Source organism: Sander vitreus, chromosome 3 (genome assembly GCF_031162955.1).
Source record: "Sander vitreus isolate 19-12246 chromosome 3, sanVit1, whole genome shotgun sequence".
NCBI classification, from domain to species: Eukaryota; Metazoa; Chordata; class Actinopteri; order Perciformes; family Percidae; genus Sander; species Sander vitreus.
The window spans coordinates 32,582,507-32,598,446 of NC_135857.1; the positions used below are offsets into that span (position 1 = coordinate 32,582,507).

General features: G+C 39.9%; 2 protein-coding genes and 1 long non-coding RNA gene across 5 annotated transcripts; 1 reads left to right on the plus strand and 2 right to left on the minus strand.

The window, feature by feature from the left end:
* Positions 1–205: 205 nt before the first annotated feature.
* Positions 206–11,186, plus strand: med17 (mediator complex subunit 17). 3 transcript variants are annotated; one of them, XM_078247046.1, is made up of 13 exons: positions 207–345; positions 1,824–2,093; positions 3,294–3,457; positions 3,660–3,879; positions 4,167–4,303; positions 4,599–4,680; positions 5,076–5,228; positions 5,981–6,111; positions 7,045–7,229; positions 8,122–8,259; positions 9,320–9,437; positions 9,891–10,050; positions 10,744–11,186. In XM_078247046.1, the coding sequence occupies exons 2-13, from the start codon at positions 1,859–1,861 to the stop codon at positions 10,950–10,952; spliced, it is 1,932 nt and encodes a 643-aa protein (XP_078103172.1). In that variant the 5' UTR covers positions 207–345; positions 1,824–1,858; the 3' UTR covers positions 10,953–11,186. The 3 variants fall into 3 exon arrangements, with proteins under 3 accessions (XP_078103173.1, XP_078103172.1, XP_078103171.1); XM_078247045.1 differs by having other exon boundaries at positions 1,849–2,093; XM_078247047.1 differs by lacking the exon at positions 10,744–11,186 and having other exon boundaries at positions 206–345; positions 1,849–2,093; positions 9,320–9,494; positions 9,891–9,980.
* On the minus strand, positions 4,695–6,039 carry LOC144515870 (uncharacterized). The gene is made up of 2 exons (XR_013501780.1): positions 5,960–6,039; positions 4,695–5,264 (listed from the first exon to the last, which is right to left on the minus strand). It is a non-coding gene; the product is annotated as an uncharacterized LOC144515870 (long non-coding RNA).
* Positions 10,550–15,279, minus strand: vstm5 (V-set and transmembrane domain containing 5). Its single transcript, XM_078247048.1, has 5 exons — positions 15,210–15,279; positions 14,693–15,037; positions 13,432–13,758; positions 12,303–12,446; positions 10,550–11,850 (listed from the first exon to the last, which is right to left on the minus strand). Exons 2-5 carry the CDS (start codon positions 14,766–14,768, stop codon positions 11,819–11,821), a joined length of 579 nt encoding a protein of 192 aa, XP_078103174.1. The 5' UTR covers positions 14,769–15,037; positions 15,210–15,279; the 3' UTR covers positions 10,550–11,818.
* Positions 15,280–15,940: the final 661 nt, after the last annotated feature.

The following is a 15,940-nucleotide window of genomic DNA, read 5'->3' on the forward strand; positions in this document are numbered from 1 at the left end:
AGAGTGGTGAAAGTGGACAAGGCAGAAGATGCTTGGTCAGCTTCCTAATGAGACAGGCTTATTTATATACAGTGTTTGGACAGGACTTGAGTGAAATCCATAGACTGTATGGGGAAAGCTGACATTCTGGAGACTGTAGGAGTTAACTAACTCCAGACAGTGGCAGTAGTGCAACATTAAGGGGGCAAGCTGCCGTTAAAACCCAAATAAGAAGAAGAAGAAGAAGAAGAAGGAGGAGCCTCACGCTAGGGGGCGGATAATGAATCATTCACTTCGCTGCTGGAAAATACTCCTCAACTGAAGTGAATAACTTTTATACGTGTGACTAGCTAGTGCATACTAGAGGTAAGATTAACACGATTAAAACATGTTCTCATTTGGCCATTTATTTCGAGCGCCGTGGTTTTATTTATCCTGTGAGATTAGCAAGGGGCTAACGCTAGCTTGTCACGCTAGCCAGACGCAGAAATACACAATCAAATGCAGTTAGTGCAGCCACTATTAGTAATAGTTATTTAGAAAACATCTTAAGGGTTAAAGACAATCCAGCAGTGGTGGAAGAAGTATTCAGATCATTTAAGTGAAGTACTAATACCACAGCGTTACCAGTACAACTCCTGCATTCAAACTGAACTTAAAGTATGTAACGTAAAGTATTATCTGCAAAATAAAATGTACAAAGTAAAAGTATTGATTGTCGCAGTAAAATATTCCCTGTCAGTGTTTGATGTTTCTGGATTAATATTCCTGCTGCATTAATGTGTATGTTGCATTTTACTGCTGTAGATGTTTAGGGTTGTGCTCATTACATATCATCACTGTTTGGTAGTTTAATCTGCAGCAGTGCATCATATTCTATGAGATCATCATGTGTTTGTAGCGTCGCTGTCCTGTGAGAACCACGTATTAAAAAGGTTTACAACTTTTCATGGTGTCAGAAAAACTGTTTGCATTTTCCAGCTGATCCGAGATACTTTTTAATAATAATTTATACTTTATTAATCCCGCAAGGTGAAATTACAATGTTTTCAATCTGTTGTTATTACACACTCCTGAATTACACACACATGCACTAATGGATGTCAGATGGAAAAGGCGCCCCGAGCAGTTGGGGGTTCAGTGCCTTGCTCAAGAGCACCTTGGCAGTGCCCAGGAGGTGAACTGGCACCTCTCCAGCTACCAGTCCACCACCACACTTTGGTCCGTATGGGGACTTGAACCAGCAAACCTCCGGTTTCCAACCCTACTCCCTACTGACTGAGCTACTGCCCCACTTTATTTAGATTAAGAAGTATGAGAATGTACTCAACACATAAAGGAAGACTCCATCCTTCAGTTCATCACAAACATTCAACATCAACACATCTGGAGATACGTGGTTTTCACTGGACAGGAAGGGGAGGAAAAACTGTCATCTGAAAAGTAACTAAAGCTGTCAGACAAATGTAGTGGAGTAGAAACTACAATATTTACCTCTGAGATGTAGTGAAGTACACGCAAAAAGTATAAAGCACTTCCCGAACAGGTCCCAAAAAGTTCTTAAAGCCTTCAAAGATCCTAGTCTAAAGTTAAAGTAGATGACTAAACATGACCATTTAAGTTTTAGATTTTGGAGGTGGTAAAATACAGTTTTTCTTCTCCCGATTGGATACCAAGTCTACTTATGCAGATCTGTTTTGTGGTTTGTGCATCTTCTTTTCATTGTAAACATTTTGTGAAGTGAATTTGTCTTTGGGCTACTTATTCAAACTGGCTTTAAAATATGTCAAAGAACATTTAGAGATCCACTTAAATAAGTTGCTTTGTGCTCTACTGTGTTTCAGTCTTTGCTTGTGTTCCTCCTATCAGCCTTGTCATCATGTCTGGTGGTCCAGCAGTACGGGTCAGCATTGAGTCTTCCTGTGAGAAGCAGGTGCAGGAAGTGGCCCTGGATGGAACAGAAACATACGTCCCCCCTCTGTCCATGTCGCAGAACTTGGCAAAGTTGGCCCAAAGAATTGACTTCAGCCAGGGATCTGACTCAGAGGAGGATGGGACGGAGGGCGAACCCAGGGACCGCGAGTGGAGCAAGCAGGAGCCAGAGGAAGAAGAAGGTAACACGCTCTAGAGAAAGCAGGGACATTTAGAGCCACAGCTAGATTCTGATTGATCCATCACTGATTTAAGATAAGAAAAAAATCAGCTAATTTGATTGCTTGCTAGGGGAACACCCACACACAATATGAGGGAATGCCATACATTTAAAGAGAAGTAGGAGATTAAAATTGAGACGTTGGTAATTCAGCTTTTTCTTATATTTTCTATTATTCTTTACTAACGCAAGTTTATTTTATTTTTCAAATTGCAAAACAAGTTGCACAACTTTCCCCCAACAAACGGCGTTTTCAGCTGCATGGCCCGTTGTCTTAAAGGTGGTACATTAAGTTGATAGTTTAATTCAAAAATAAAAAAAGTAACAACCAGGAAGTTAAGGGCTTTTTACATCAAGATCAAGTAAGAACATTTTGTTAAATAATAAAAACACAATAAGGTAAAGAGACATTGTGTAACATACCAATCTAATTTAGGGATGCACCAAATCCAGGCTTCGGATTTGGCTTCGGCTGAATATTTGGCTTTTTGTTGGGGTTCGGTTTCTGCCGAACCTTAGAATTTGTTTCCTCCAAACTGAACCCAACGCTTGCACTACATTGGTCGACGTAATGACACCGCCGTTGATTACGGGAAGGTGTTTACATAGGTGGAGCGTTCAGTGCAGTAGGCTGTGAGAAAGTGAAAATGGAACTCGTGAGCAGAAAAAGTGTTGTTTGGCAGTACTTTCAGTCAAAAGAAGGCCATTCAAGTCCAGCTACATGTTCAATCTGCAATGCTGATTTGTCTCGTGGTGGCGAGGACCCTAAACAATACACAACATCACCGCTGTTACAACATTTACATATGAAACATCCAAAAGAATACGAGTTGTGCATGAAGGAATCTACAGACAGCAGCCAAAATGCAGCAACTTCAGGTACGGCAAAGACAGTCACAGCTAAAAACTTGTGTTAACCAGACGACCATTACCAGCTTTGCTAGCTCTACACCGAACAAACAGTATAAAGAAAAATACACTGCTGTGGACATTGTTTACTTCATTAATGTGTTTACTGTGTTAATGGACTGAGGATGGGAGTAGGATTCGGTATTCGGTTTCGGAATCGGCAGAATCTTAACCAGTGGATTTGGTATTCGGCCGAAACACAAAAATATGGATTCGGTGCATCCCTTATCTAATTAGCAGTTTTCTTACACAGGCACAGTGAAGTTTCAGCCATCTCTTTGGCCCTGGGACTCGGTGCGTAACAACCTGCGCAGTGCCCTGACAGAGATGTGTGTGCTCCATGATGTGCTCAGCGTGGTGAAGGAGAAGAAGTACATGGCCTTAGACCCAGTGTCTCAGGATCCAACAGCTGGCAAGGTAAACTGCTAAAGAATATCACTATAACTACTATCACTTAACATCTATAGGAGGGTGAATACAGATCCTACAGATAATACCCAAATGTGACTGCAACACTAATGAAACGTGAAACAAAAATGATGACGTTCTGTGGTTTATATTTCTCAAGGCAATCTTTCTCGACCTTCTCTGTTTGTTTGTTTTCTTGCCCTTCGTGCAGACCCCTCAGGTGTTCCAGCTGATAAGTAAAAAGAAATCATTGGGCACAGCAGCACAGCTCCTCCTGAAGGGAGCAGAGAAGCTCAATAAGTCAGTAGCAGAGAACCAGGAGAACAGGAGGCAGAGGGACTTCAACTCTGAGCTGCTGCGACTCCGCTCTCAGTGGAAACTACGCAAAGTGGGAGACAAGATCCTGGGAGACCTCAGCTACCGGAGCGCAGGTGATAAGGCCTCTAATGTAAACTCAGATCCGTGAAAGGCTTTTTACAAAACACAGTTATCCTGTTGTGTTCTACAAAGTAACGTGAGGACACTTTGAACCTGTATTCTAATCCCAATCTAACATGTTTTGACTAATAATTATTTGTTCTTATATTCTATCCTATTATTATTTCATGTATATTCTGTATGTGTGCTGTGTGTCTGATATTTTGCTGCTGCAACACTGGGATTTCCCATTTTTTTGGGATCAATAAAAATCTATCTATCTATCTATCAACCCATGCAGGTTCCCTTTTTCCTCACCATGGCACGTTTGAGGTGATCAAGAACACAGACATTGATCTGGACAAAAAGATCCCAGAGGACTACTGCCCGCTTGATGTCCAGATCCCCAGTGATTTGGAGGGATCTGCTTATATCAAGGTGAGAGGGAAACAAAACACGGATCAACATGTCTCTCCACAATGGCACGTTTTATTGAAATACAGTCTTTTCTATTCGGCGTAACAGGTTCTGAAATTAGCACCCGCCAAATGCTGGTCATTTGTTCTCAGTTGCGTGTAAAATCGTCAAGCCATCTGCCCCTCTTGGTAGACAGGGAAAACGCACAACAGCTATAGCTCTTTCTATCTGTTTAAATGTGTGTAATATACCCTCTTTTTTTTTAAGATTGCAGAAACGTGTAGTTGTAATAGTCGAGTACTGTTTATGTCTTCAGGTGTCCATCCAGAAACAAGCTCCAGACATCGGTGATCTGGGAACCGTCAACCTGTTCAGAAGACCACCAAAAACCAAAGCCGGTATGCTTCAATACCCAGAGTTAAAATTCAGTTTATTTAGGAAGGGGACAATGCAAATTAAAAACACCACTCAATAATACATGAGTTATAAATGCCAGAATTAGCCAAAAGGCTATTTTTCATCTGTAGTCCCTTGGCCTCGATGTTAAAAAGGCTTTTTAAAATACCAATAAACAAGAAAGAAAGACAACATGGCATTGCACGTCTTCCAACAGACCTCACACTTTAAGGACTGATTTAGTAATTGCCTGAATTTCTGCCTGTAGAACAGTAAATGGATGTCATTTCTAAAATGGCCCTACTCTCTTTTCCTCCACATCCTCACACATCATCTTTGATCTCTTCCCCATTCTCCTCACCGGATCGCTCTTCGTCCTGCCGTCATCTCCGCCCAGGTACCCAGCTGTGGCATGTAAAGCTAGAGGCAGCTCAGAACGTTTTGCTGTGTAAGGAGATCTTTGCCCAGCTGTCCAGGGAAGCAGTCCAGATTAAATCCCAGATCCCTCACATTGTCGTGAAGAATCAGATCATCTCACAGCCCTTCCCAGGTCAGAACGCTCAGGACATGTTTTGTTGGACGTTATCTATGTTTGTTGCATATTAAACATTAAAATGCATCACTATAGGCCTGTGTTAAATTCTAACAGTTATATACAGTATATAGTGTGTATATATCAGTCCCTCCAGAAAAACGCAATTATGCGATCGCATAATTCAATGCATAATCAGCCAAAGTCCTCATATTTATGCGAGGGGGGCGCATTTTTTCAAATACGCCGCTCTTTCACTATATATATATATATTATAAATTATAAATATGCGGGGCTTGCATGATTTCATAATCCCCACATTTTCGTTGCAAAAAAGTAAAAAGTTGAAAAATGTTACATTAACTTCACACAAGAGCAGCCATTTTCCCCTGTTGCCATGGGAACGTTATGAAGTGATGTAATTACGACGTGAACATCATCGAAAAGCTGCAAACCCCGCGATGAAGCCACGATGAAACCGCAGTTTTTGTAAGTTCCCGCAATTTCATCACATAAAATTGCATAAATATCCCTCATATTCCATCACATTTATTAAGAAAACGTGACGCATAATCAAGGATTTATAACCGCAACAATCACAAAAAAACTCCTCGTTTTTCTGGAAGGACTGATTCAATTGCTCCGCTGGTACAGACATCATTCCTAATATTTGAATAACTTGGAAACATTTTATGATCTGTGTCTCTGGAGTTTTTCTTTTCGGTATAGCGGCACAAAACAAACCATACCCGCGCCTTGTTCCTTCATAGGTCTGCAGCTGTCCATCTCACTGTGCCACTTTACGGGAGAGAAGAAGAATCACCGGGCGTCTCCAGAGAAACCCAAACCAGATGACCACCTTTACGTACTGGAGCACAATCTGCATCAAATGATGAGAGAGGTGAAACGCTGTGTGAAGTCACGTTGCATCTCATCTGAAGCTGCTGTCTAGTAGAGATATCGGCTCATTGCAGACACATTGTATCAGCGTATACGTATGTTAGTCGATACATTACAAGAAATTGACATACGGAAATGCCAAAGATATGTTTTTAAACGGGGTTTTTCCAACAGAGAGTAGTAACTGAAAAAACCTTATCAAAAATGTTATTTTTATTCTTAAATATAATTTCATTATTTCTAATATTTCTTTGCCTTAAATACCCTTTATCATTCACGCTATACTTTCTAGAAATACAGTCAGTTTTTAGCTTTAAGCTTTTAGATAGATAGATAGATAGATAGATAGATAGATAGATAGATAGATAGATAGATACATACTCACTCACTCACTCACTTACTCACTTACTTACTTACTTACTTACTTACTTACTTACTTACTTTATTGATCCCCAAAGGGAAATTCAAGGTAATTTGACCATCAGGTTGAGTCTTGTTTACAGGAAAAAATAACAATCACAGGAATAAAATCTGAATATATTTAAAATACAAATTGTCACTCTCTGGAGAATAGATAGAATTATTAGAATCTGAATAAAGTAACTTATACAGTATACTGTACTTTTCACTGCTAAAAAAACTGAACACTGACACTAGTGCTGCCAGTTGACCTTAGACTGTGGCTGCTCTCAATGATTCTGGTTGAAATAACTAATGTTATGATTTGGCACCATTCATAATATATATATAGATATATATATATATATCTATATATATATCTATCTATCTATCTATCTATCTATCTATCTATCTATCTATCTATCTATCTATCTATATATATATATATATATCTATATATATATATATATATCTATATATCTATATCTATATATATCAATTCTCATTTCATTCAACAGCCTTGTTTCTGTTTCAGTTTCACAAGCAGCAGCTGAGCTCTGTGGTAATGCCACATCCTGCTAGCGCCCCCTTTGGCCACAAGCGCATGCGCCTAGCGGGGCCGATGGCCTACGACAAAGCTGAAATCTCCAGCTTGCAGCAGAGTGAGGGTCTTCTCGAGAAGATCATCAAACAGGCCAAACACATTTTCCTACGTAGCAGGTAACTTTAGTTGTATCCTCCATGATTTTATTTGAGGACTGATCATGTTGGGAAACCACCCGATCACGATTGTTTTGTGGTTCGTATCCTATCATCTACTGGCTTGACCTCTGTGAGTCGATTCTGTAAGCAGTGGCGAGCTTGGAGAACAAAAGTGAAACGAAGCAGGGTTCAGTTCACAATGTTCTAAAGGTTTAATGAGACACCAAAGGATATATACATTTACTAACAATCACTCCATTCACTTAGATGACATAAGAGTAGAAAGATAAGAGAGAGGCTCCAGAGGACAGAAGGATTGGTGTAAGGTTGGTTCACACAGAGACATCTTGAAGAAGGAAAACCGTGTTACAATTTCCGATACAAATGAAAACCGATGAGAGAGGCTTTGTTCGGAGGTTTGAACAGAAGTGAATTTAACTTATTCACAACAGATCACAAAACTGTTGCATTGTATCACAACATTTAAAGCTACAGTAAAGTTAGGAGCAATAAACATTCAACTATGTACTACCACTATAGATATTGTATGTAAAACCAGGTGGAAGTGTCAGGTATATAATGCCATGGTTTGCATTGAAAATAATTGGAGGTTGTGCAATTAAATACTATTTGCTCAGTTAAAGTAAGCAAACATTGCTCAGACCACATAATATGAAACTACAAAACATTCCCCTAACTGTTTGCAATGCCACATTTGGCCAAAAGATGGCGAACTTTGTCTTTGCTCATCATAGTTTGAGCTCAGCAAAATACAAATCCTTAGCAATATTTAAAGTGTTTTTTCAAAGCAGTGTTGACTATATAATGATGAGTAAAGGCAGTAGGTATTAGGTTTCATTTTTAGCCACCTGCTTCATAATTCAGCAGTATTGTTGTTTGTAATCACCAGGACGGCGCGGACCATTGACAGCCTGGCAATCCGCATAGAAGACCCCCAGATCCAGGCTCACTGGTCTAATATCAATGATGTGTATGAGTCCAGTGTCAAGGTGCTCATCACCTCTCAGGGCTACGAGCAGATCTGCAAGTAAGTGGAGGAGAAGAGGGAAAGAGAGGCTACATTTACACTGCTACGTTTTGGTTTAAAAAAAAGTCTTTTGCTACGTTTACGCCTCAATGGCATACCACTCCAGCATTTCCGAGCCCCTAAAACTGAGAATTTGGAAACACTGCTTTCCCCGTTTTAGTTTGAAGAATCCGGGGTTGCTTTGTAGCAGCGCTGTAGTCAAGTCCACCTTTGTCAAGTCCAAGACCAGGACTAGTCGAGTCAAAACCGAGTCCAAAGAGGTTCAAGTCTCTCAAGTACTACAGCCGTGCTTTGTAGTCTGGACGGGCACAAATGGAGACCTTTTGATAACGACGATGCACATCAGTCAGTCTTATCGGTTAGGTAGGCTTACATACCTTTCGTCGTCGGTCCAAGCTAATAAATCCCTGCCCTTACTTTTCACCATTGTTATTATTTCTCCAGTGTATTTTTCTGTATTTTCAAGTTTTACATCCATGATTTTCAACCGCAGAGTAACGTCAGACAATCTGCTTCCTGTTTACACCGGCACACACATGCCCAGTGTATGTGAATGGTCATGTGATAGGCGTTGTCGGACGTGTTGATATGATGGAGATTAGTTCTGCTATTGGAACGAAAACTCTTGTGTGGATGGAGATTGTCTAAGTCTCAAAATGCTGCTTATAAATTAAAATGTAGTAGTGAAGATTAAGCCAAAGGAAGAACCAGATCAGAAAAGGGGACACAGTGTGGGAAATGCAGGGGGGGGCAGCTAATGTTTTAAAGAGCTGCTGTTGGTATGTGAAGGCCCTTTAATAACATTTCAAATTATTTAAATTGGAAGCTATGGCCGTTGTTTTTCAGCATGTTATACTAGTTTGCTCTCATTATGAATTTAGAACTAGAAGTGAGTCTTACGTGGCTGTGAAATACAGGCCACAAAATGCTATGACTTTCTGCTTTTATGAAATACATTTTTAGTCCCTCCTATATTTCCTTGCTTGCACATGGTTGGTCTCATTCCACTTGACTGACGCATAAGATCCTAGATAAGGCGTAACATGTTCTGTGTGTTTAGGTCCATCCAGCTGCAGCTGAACATCGGTGTCGAGCAAATCAGAGTGGTGCACAGAGACGGACGTGTCGTCACACTGTCACACCAGGAACAGGAACTGCAGGACTTCCTCCTCTCACAGGTATCACGGTTCCCTGATTGAACTGAACATTATATTTTACTCCACTACATCTCAGAGGTACATATTGTACTTTTTAATTCACTTAATTTGTCTGACAGCGTTGGTTGATTTTCAGATGACAGTTTCTCCTCCCATTCCAGAAGTGTTGATGTTGAATTTTTGTGATAAACTGAAGGTTCCTTTATGTGTTGAGACAATTCTCCTTCTTCTTAAAATACAGTCTTTAAAGTCCTCTTGGATCAGCTGGTAAATTAAATTATTATAAATATTAATCCAGAAACATCAAACACTGACAGGGAACATTTTACTGCACAAGCAATGCTTTTATTTTTCATACTTTAGGTTTATTTTGTTGATACTTCTTATATACTTTTACTTATGTAAGGTTTTGAATGCAGACTTTTACTTGTAATTTACTTGATTGTTTTCAGTGTGGTATTTCTACTTCTACAGATGTCACAGCATCAGGTGCATGCAGTTCAGCAGCTGGCCAAAGTGATGGGCTGGCATGTCCTAAGCTTCAGTAACCACGTAGGCCTGGGCCCAGTGGAGAGCATTGGAAATGCGTCAGCTATCACTGTTGCATCTCCCAATGGAGAGTACGCCATCTCAGGTGAGATGAGTGTTGTAAAGTTCCAGATACGAAGTTCCCCTTAATCTTAAGAAAACGTATACAGATTCAACTTTGAAGCATTTTAATAATAATTTATTGTTGCTGGTATGTGTTTTTCTTAGTCCAAGAAATAAAAAAATTCAGTGCAATAACCAGCTAGATAGCTAAATAATGTTGACCTATCGGTTTCATCAGGTTTTTGTGTCAGTATCTGGAAATCAAACGGGGAGATTCAACAGACACAGAAGGAGAAATGCATGAGAATTGGAAATAATGCTATTTACCAACATTAGGCCTAATTGACCAGAATGCAATGCAACAGATGAGACCTGTTGCATTTTGATTTAACTGGCCCAACTTTTCCCTTTTTCCCAAACAAGGGTAGCAACTTCAGCATTGCTCTCACTGAATGCACCTAGGCCACACCCTGTCTAAAATCACTCAAACAGAGTTTATACAAGTTGAGGGATCATTGAGAAAGTGAATCAAAACACTTCACCACAAATATAACCGCTTTTATGCATCATATCAACATCATGGATTAATGTTATCTAACATGATAAGAGTATCCTAAGACGATGAATGAACACTGAATATCCGCATAACGTCAAATGACTAGGAATTGGGCATGGATGTATTAATATAAGCGGATTTTAGTCACTAATGCTGTTTATTGTCTGTGTGTCTATTCAGTGCGTAACGGCCCAGAGAGTGGGTGCAAAGTTTTAGTCCAGTTCCCCCGCACCCAGACCAAAGAGCTGCCGAAGAGCGACGTCATCCAGGACGCCAAGTGGAGCCACCTCAGAGGGCCGAGCAAAGAGGTCCACTGGAGCAAGATGGAAGGAAGAAACTTTGTCTACAAGATGGAGCTCCTCATGGCTGCACTGACTCCTTGTCCTTAGATACAGTCAGTCTGCGGACTCCTTTCCCGTATACAAAGCCATGGTTTATATGCAGTTACATGGCGGTGAACTGGACAACCAAACCCATAGAATCCACTTTTTCTAGAGAGATTTTCAGCCACAAAATTTGACATTTTAAAAAATGTCAACCTCCAGTAGTGTCTGCAGCGTGCTCTGTTTTTTATGTTTGTGTGTACCTCAAACAATCTGATACAAAATAAAACGTTAAGTCTGTCTAAATGTATTTGTGCTGATTTGTCATATCATGAAGCTATTAGATGTTTTCAAGGACTTCTGGTTAATGTCTTTTTTTGTGAGGAATGTGTTTCCACAGTTTTGCTTAACCTTTATAATTTGTCTGATTTAAGCAATAGCATTTTAGAGAAACGGACTTTCTTCTTAGTCTGATTCATCAGTTTTACTGTAAGAAAGAACCAAGTGTTAGGTTTTAGTTCACCTTTTAAAATGAGTAATGTAAGTAATGAGAAAAGTAGACTTATTGTTCATTCCATCTACAGTATTTTTACTGCATCAAAGGTCTGATACAGACTACCTGCTATAAAACCTTTTTTCAAAGCCTGATTCAACTTTGGATAATTGTTGTGAAGAACCCAGAAGTCAAAGTAAATCACACAATTCATTTGCTTAGACAGTAAATACAGTATGTATTGTTGCCCAATGTAAATGCATGTGTATTCAATATAAATGTAAACATCTCGGTACACAGTTTTTCATAATTCAAATTCAAAAGACAAGCCATCTTCCTGGCTGCAAGGAACGTGTTGAACTAAAATAAAATGACGGTTATTTTATGTACACAGTAACAGTCTGTGGTGTTTCCCAGCCAAAACACAGCCAGACGTCCTTCAGAGAGGCTGCAGCTCTGTTGCGTCATTTTCTGCATAAAAGGAGAATTCAACTTAACACAACACACCGATGTAACAAAGCTATAATGGACCTTTGTACTCAAACACACCCATACTTACGCACAATAAATAACTTAAACCCACATTCACGCCCATAAAGCCATATTCATGCATCACACACACAATGATGTAGCAGCAACAAAATAAACTGAACTACACTCTCATCTATACAAGCTTATATAAAACGTGGGGTTTATTTAATGAAGATCCAGCAATTATATTCTTGTTTAAAAAAGCATTTTAGTACCATCTAGACAAGTAGCAGTACATGCCACTATCCTACTTTTTTATTTCCGTAAACTTCTGTAATAACTCATCGAGTTGTTAAGTGACATTTATCTTGTGAGAGTTGTATCTTTAGTGCAAACATGATGGTATTTCATACAAACTGATACAAAGGGGCATGCACTTTTACGTTGTTTACCTGGCATCTCTTTCTTGCGTCTCCATGCAACTACCTTCCTGTAGGCCTTGTCTAGTAGCCATGTGGCCAGCATGAGAAGGACAGCCACACAGGCCAGTGCTAAGGCAGAGACAGACAGGTACTGAAGATCCTCATACAGCACCTCTGGAGAACAGAGACACAGGAAGCCAAATCATGTTCACTTCAAAATAGCATTGGGCACAGACTACTTTCCAAAAAATGGAAACACAACAATTACTGTGTTCAATGTTGAGAAATAATAACATTCTAATTTTTATGTCAAGATCATTTGGTAAAAATAGCTATTTGTAATGTCCTTTTAACAGTAAAATCCTGTATCTGATTGTAATGTTTATCAAAGATAGATGAATGCTGATGTTGTCTACTGATGAATAACTATGATAAACTCAAAGTATCTGCTTGATCGGAAGATCTGAAAGGCACATATAACGTTCAAATTGTCGCTCCAGACTTTCACTACCTTCACAGATACTGGAGTAGCTGACTACATCATACATGTCCATAAAATGTGGTAATTTGCCAGTGTTTTGGTTATTTTTTACCTTCATTTATTCAGTTCTTTTTTGCAAGAAGGCCTCAAGCACACTTACACACATTCCCACCTGGAAGCTGCCCAGTACAACCAAAGTCTGACCTACTGGCTACTGAGCAGTTGAGGTTTAGCGACTTGCTCAAGAGCACCTTAGTGGTGGTAATGAAGGAGGGATAAGTGCAGACAAGTTTGGGAAACGCTGGCAGGGCAACTGTTATTCTTATACGCCAACAACTGTTACCACAATGCTGTTGAGCAAGACACCCTCGCAGTACTGTAGTAGTTAGACTGCCAAAGTGGATCTTAAGACTTATTTCTTACTTGAATTAGGACCATCAGTGCTTAGCAAATTAGTTCACTGGCTGTATTTTGTGGTACATCCTGTTTTTTTTTGTTTTTTAAAAGTTCTTGCTTTATATTCTAGTCTGATTTGCTTGTATTAGACAGCAGGTGTGAAATCAAGCTCTGTTAATTTGAGGTAAGGCTGTTAAGGCAAAAGAAAATGTGGTCAAATGATGTCTTCCAAAATGTAGCACTCTTATCGAATGACATACACAGAAGCCCAGACCCACTCACCGTTCACTTTCAGGACAAAGCCGGTGTCCTTGCTGCTTCCTGCTGTGTCCGTGACAGTGACCACGTAGTATCCAGCATCCTGCAGCCGCAGGTCTGACAGGCCCATTGAGCCATTGTTGAAGGACTGCACTCTGCTGCTGTAATCCACTGTTATGTTGGTGTACACCCCCGGCTGCCAAGCCCCTATGGTGCGGCTCACCACCCCTGACATAAAGGTCCATTGTATAGTGGGGATCCCAAGACAGGTAACATTCACTGAGAAAAACACATCCTCCTGCACCGACCTGGTCAGGCTCCTCTGGGGAGACTGAATGGAGATGGCTCCAGCTTCCAAAGTGAAAAGGATAAAGATATGTGAAGATATGGATTATAGATTAACTGTGAATGCATTTTGGAGTTGAAAAACAGATGTAATACACATCAAGATATGGGGCCAGAGCCTGTACAGACAGAGAGACAGACAGACAGACAGACAAATATATAGACAGATAGATAGATAGATAGATAGATGTTGGCTCAGAAGGTACAAAAATATTGCACACTGCATGATTGTTACGGTCACACCTTTGTCTTTCACTATTTTAGCTCCTGTTCAATCTTCATCTAGGTAGGACAGTAATGACAGCGGAATCATTTCAGAGTATGACACATACAGCTCCATGAATAGAAAATGTTTTACCTCATATGTGTTGCATTTCATGACACAGTAAGTCACTATTGCTGGCCAACACTGTGACTCATATGCATTGAATTCCATGTACAGCCAGAAATGTGCTGCTCCGTTAGTTTCTTTTGGCAAATGACAAGCCTCTCGCTGGAGGGATCAAACTAGTCAAACAAGCTGAGAAGTATGAATTTGAATGTAGGCAACAGTGCTGGTCTCGGGTCTGTTTTGGCCGCCCCTCGTCAAATATTTTCACAAGAGTTTCACTGGGGGATCTGGTTCTGCAGGTGATGTTTACTTAATGAGTAACAGGTAAAGAATTCTTCCTGAGATTACCAAGGCTGACTAAATGTAACAAGACAGTGTGGGAAAAAAATGCTTTTTTCTTTGCAATTCAGATTCTTGTGCACTGGGACCTTGGGCAATCTGATGTTTGCAATTCTGACTCTAGTTTTCACCCCTGCCAGAATTTCAACTAAGGTCTCTTTGAAAGGACCGGATCCTCATCCTATGTATTTAGCCTTGAGCAAATGTAAGATTGCCATATAGGCATGCTCTAGAGAAAACCACATTATAAGCATGTATTGGAATGCTTACCTAGGTGACACATATATAATGTGATGCTGAGAAACACAGCAACATCTTGTACATCCCAGAGCCTGAAATGCCACATTGAAATCCCAGACCCATTGGTCGAACCGCAGTTGAAGAATCTCCTTGGGGTTATTTCACATTCTGAAGTATTCTCCTGTCTTTCTCCTTCCAAAACAGCCTTTCCTTGTTTCCAGGGTTTCTTCTTCCACCTGTACAGGTGTCTGTGTGTGTGACTATTCCCCCCTTATTTTTGAGAGTTCCCGTCACAGAAGTGCTGTAGTTTCCCTCCTCTCTCAGGACTGTGCTGGATTTCTCTTCATACCTGCACAAGTCAGTGTCAGCCCACACCTATCAGACAGGTTCAGCCAGAGATTACTGAGCAAACATGTACTCAACGTTATGTGATCTCACACACACACACACACACACACACACACACACACACACACACACATACACAGATCCTTCTCAATTTACTTACCCCCACCACACCACCCCACCCTGCCCAACAAACACTCACCTGTATAGACACACTATTGCAAAATGAAACCAGGATAGGTTGAATCACCCAGTATATTCATGCTGTGACACACCTGGTAAAACATGTCAAACAAGAAGTGTGCGTTCACATGTATGCACAAAGCAACACAAACACACAGTGAATTGACATTTCAATTTGTGAGGCATGAATAAGCTTCTTGCTTGTGTGTGTTATGACATTTTCATTTCTGATTTCTTTTTTAAATAATCTTGATCTCTTTTATAGACATCTTGCTTGGGATCAGAAAAAAATAATTTTACTTATCACAGTAAATAAATAATTTTAAATAATTTTAAACTATCAAGGGGGTCCTGGTGTTTAGCCAGGATGACAAAATAGACATTTTTATATAAAATTGCTCATGTGGCCCTCTGATTACATTAACTGTCAACACCTAATGGCTTGGGGATGTCAACAGTTATCCATTTAACCGTTAACTGATGGAAAAAATGTTGACAGCTTAACAGTTAAAAACAATATTATTAAACCAATTAAAAAAAATTATTAAAAACCTTTCTGCATTTTAAAAGAAAAATAGGCTAAACAATCTATTTCTTAACTGCTAGTTAACTTGTTGGTGCTAACTTTGCACTAGCAAGTTGCGTTTTGAGCTATTCTTTTTGTCTGCTGAGACAACATCAAATAAGCTTTTTCTTTGAAGGAGATACGATATCATGTTTGGTGACTTTTGTTTGAAGAATCGGTCATAG

Excerpts from the sequence above, each read along its gene's own strand:
- med17 (XM_078247046.1), top strand. The coding sequence starts at position 1,859 with ATGTCTGGTGGTCCAGCAGTACGGGTCAGCATTGAGTCTTCCTGTGAG. Across the intron at positions 3,880-4,166 it reads CCTCAGCTACCGGAGCGCAG|GTTCCCTTTTTCCTCACCAT; the intron begins GTGATAAGGCCT and ends CAACCCATGCAG. Across the intron at positions 9,438-9,890 it reads AGGACTTCCTCCTCTCACAG|ATGTCACAGCATCAGGTGCA; the intron begins GTATCACGGTTC and ends CTACTTCTACAG.
- vstm5 (XM_078247048.1), bottom strand. The coding sequence starts at position 14,768 with ATGTGGCATTTCAGGCTCTGGGATGTACAAGATGTTGCTGTGTTTCTC. Across the intron at positions 13,759-14,692 it reads ATTATATATGTGTCACCTAG|CTGGAGCCATCTCCATTCAG; the intron begins GTAAGCATTCCA and ends TCACTTTGGAAG. Across the intron at positions 12,447-13,431 it reads CTTTGTCCTGAAAGTGAACG|AGGTGCTGTATGAGGATCTT; the intron begins GTGAGTGGGTCT and ends TCTGTTCTCCAG.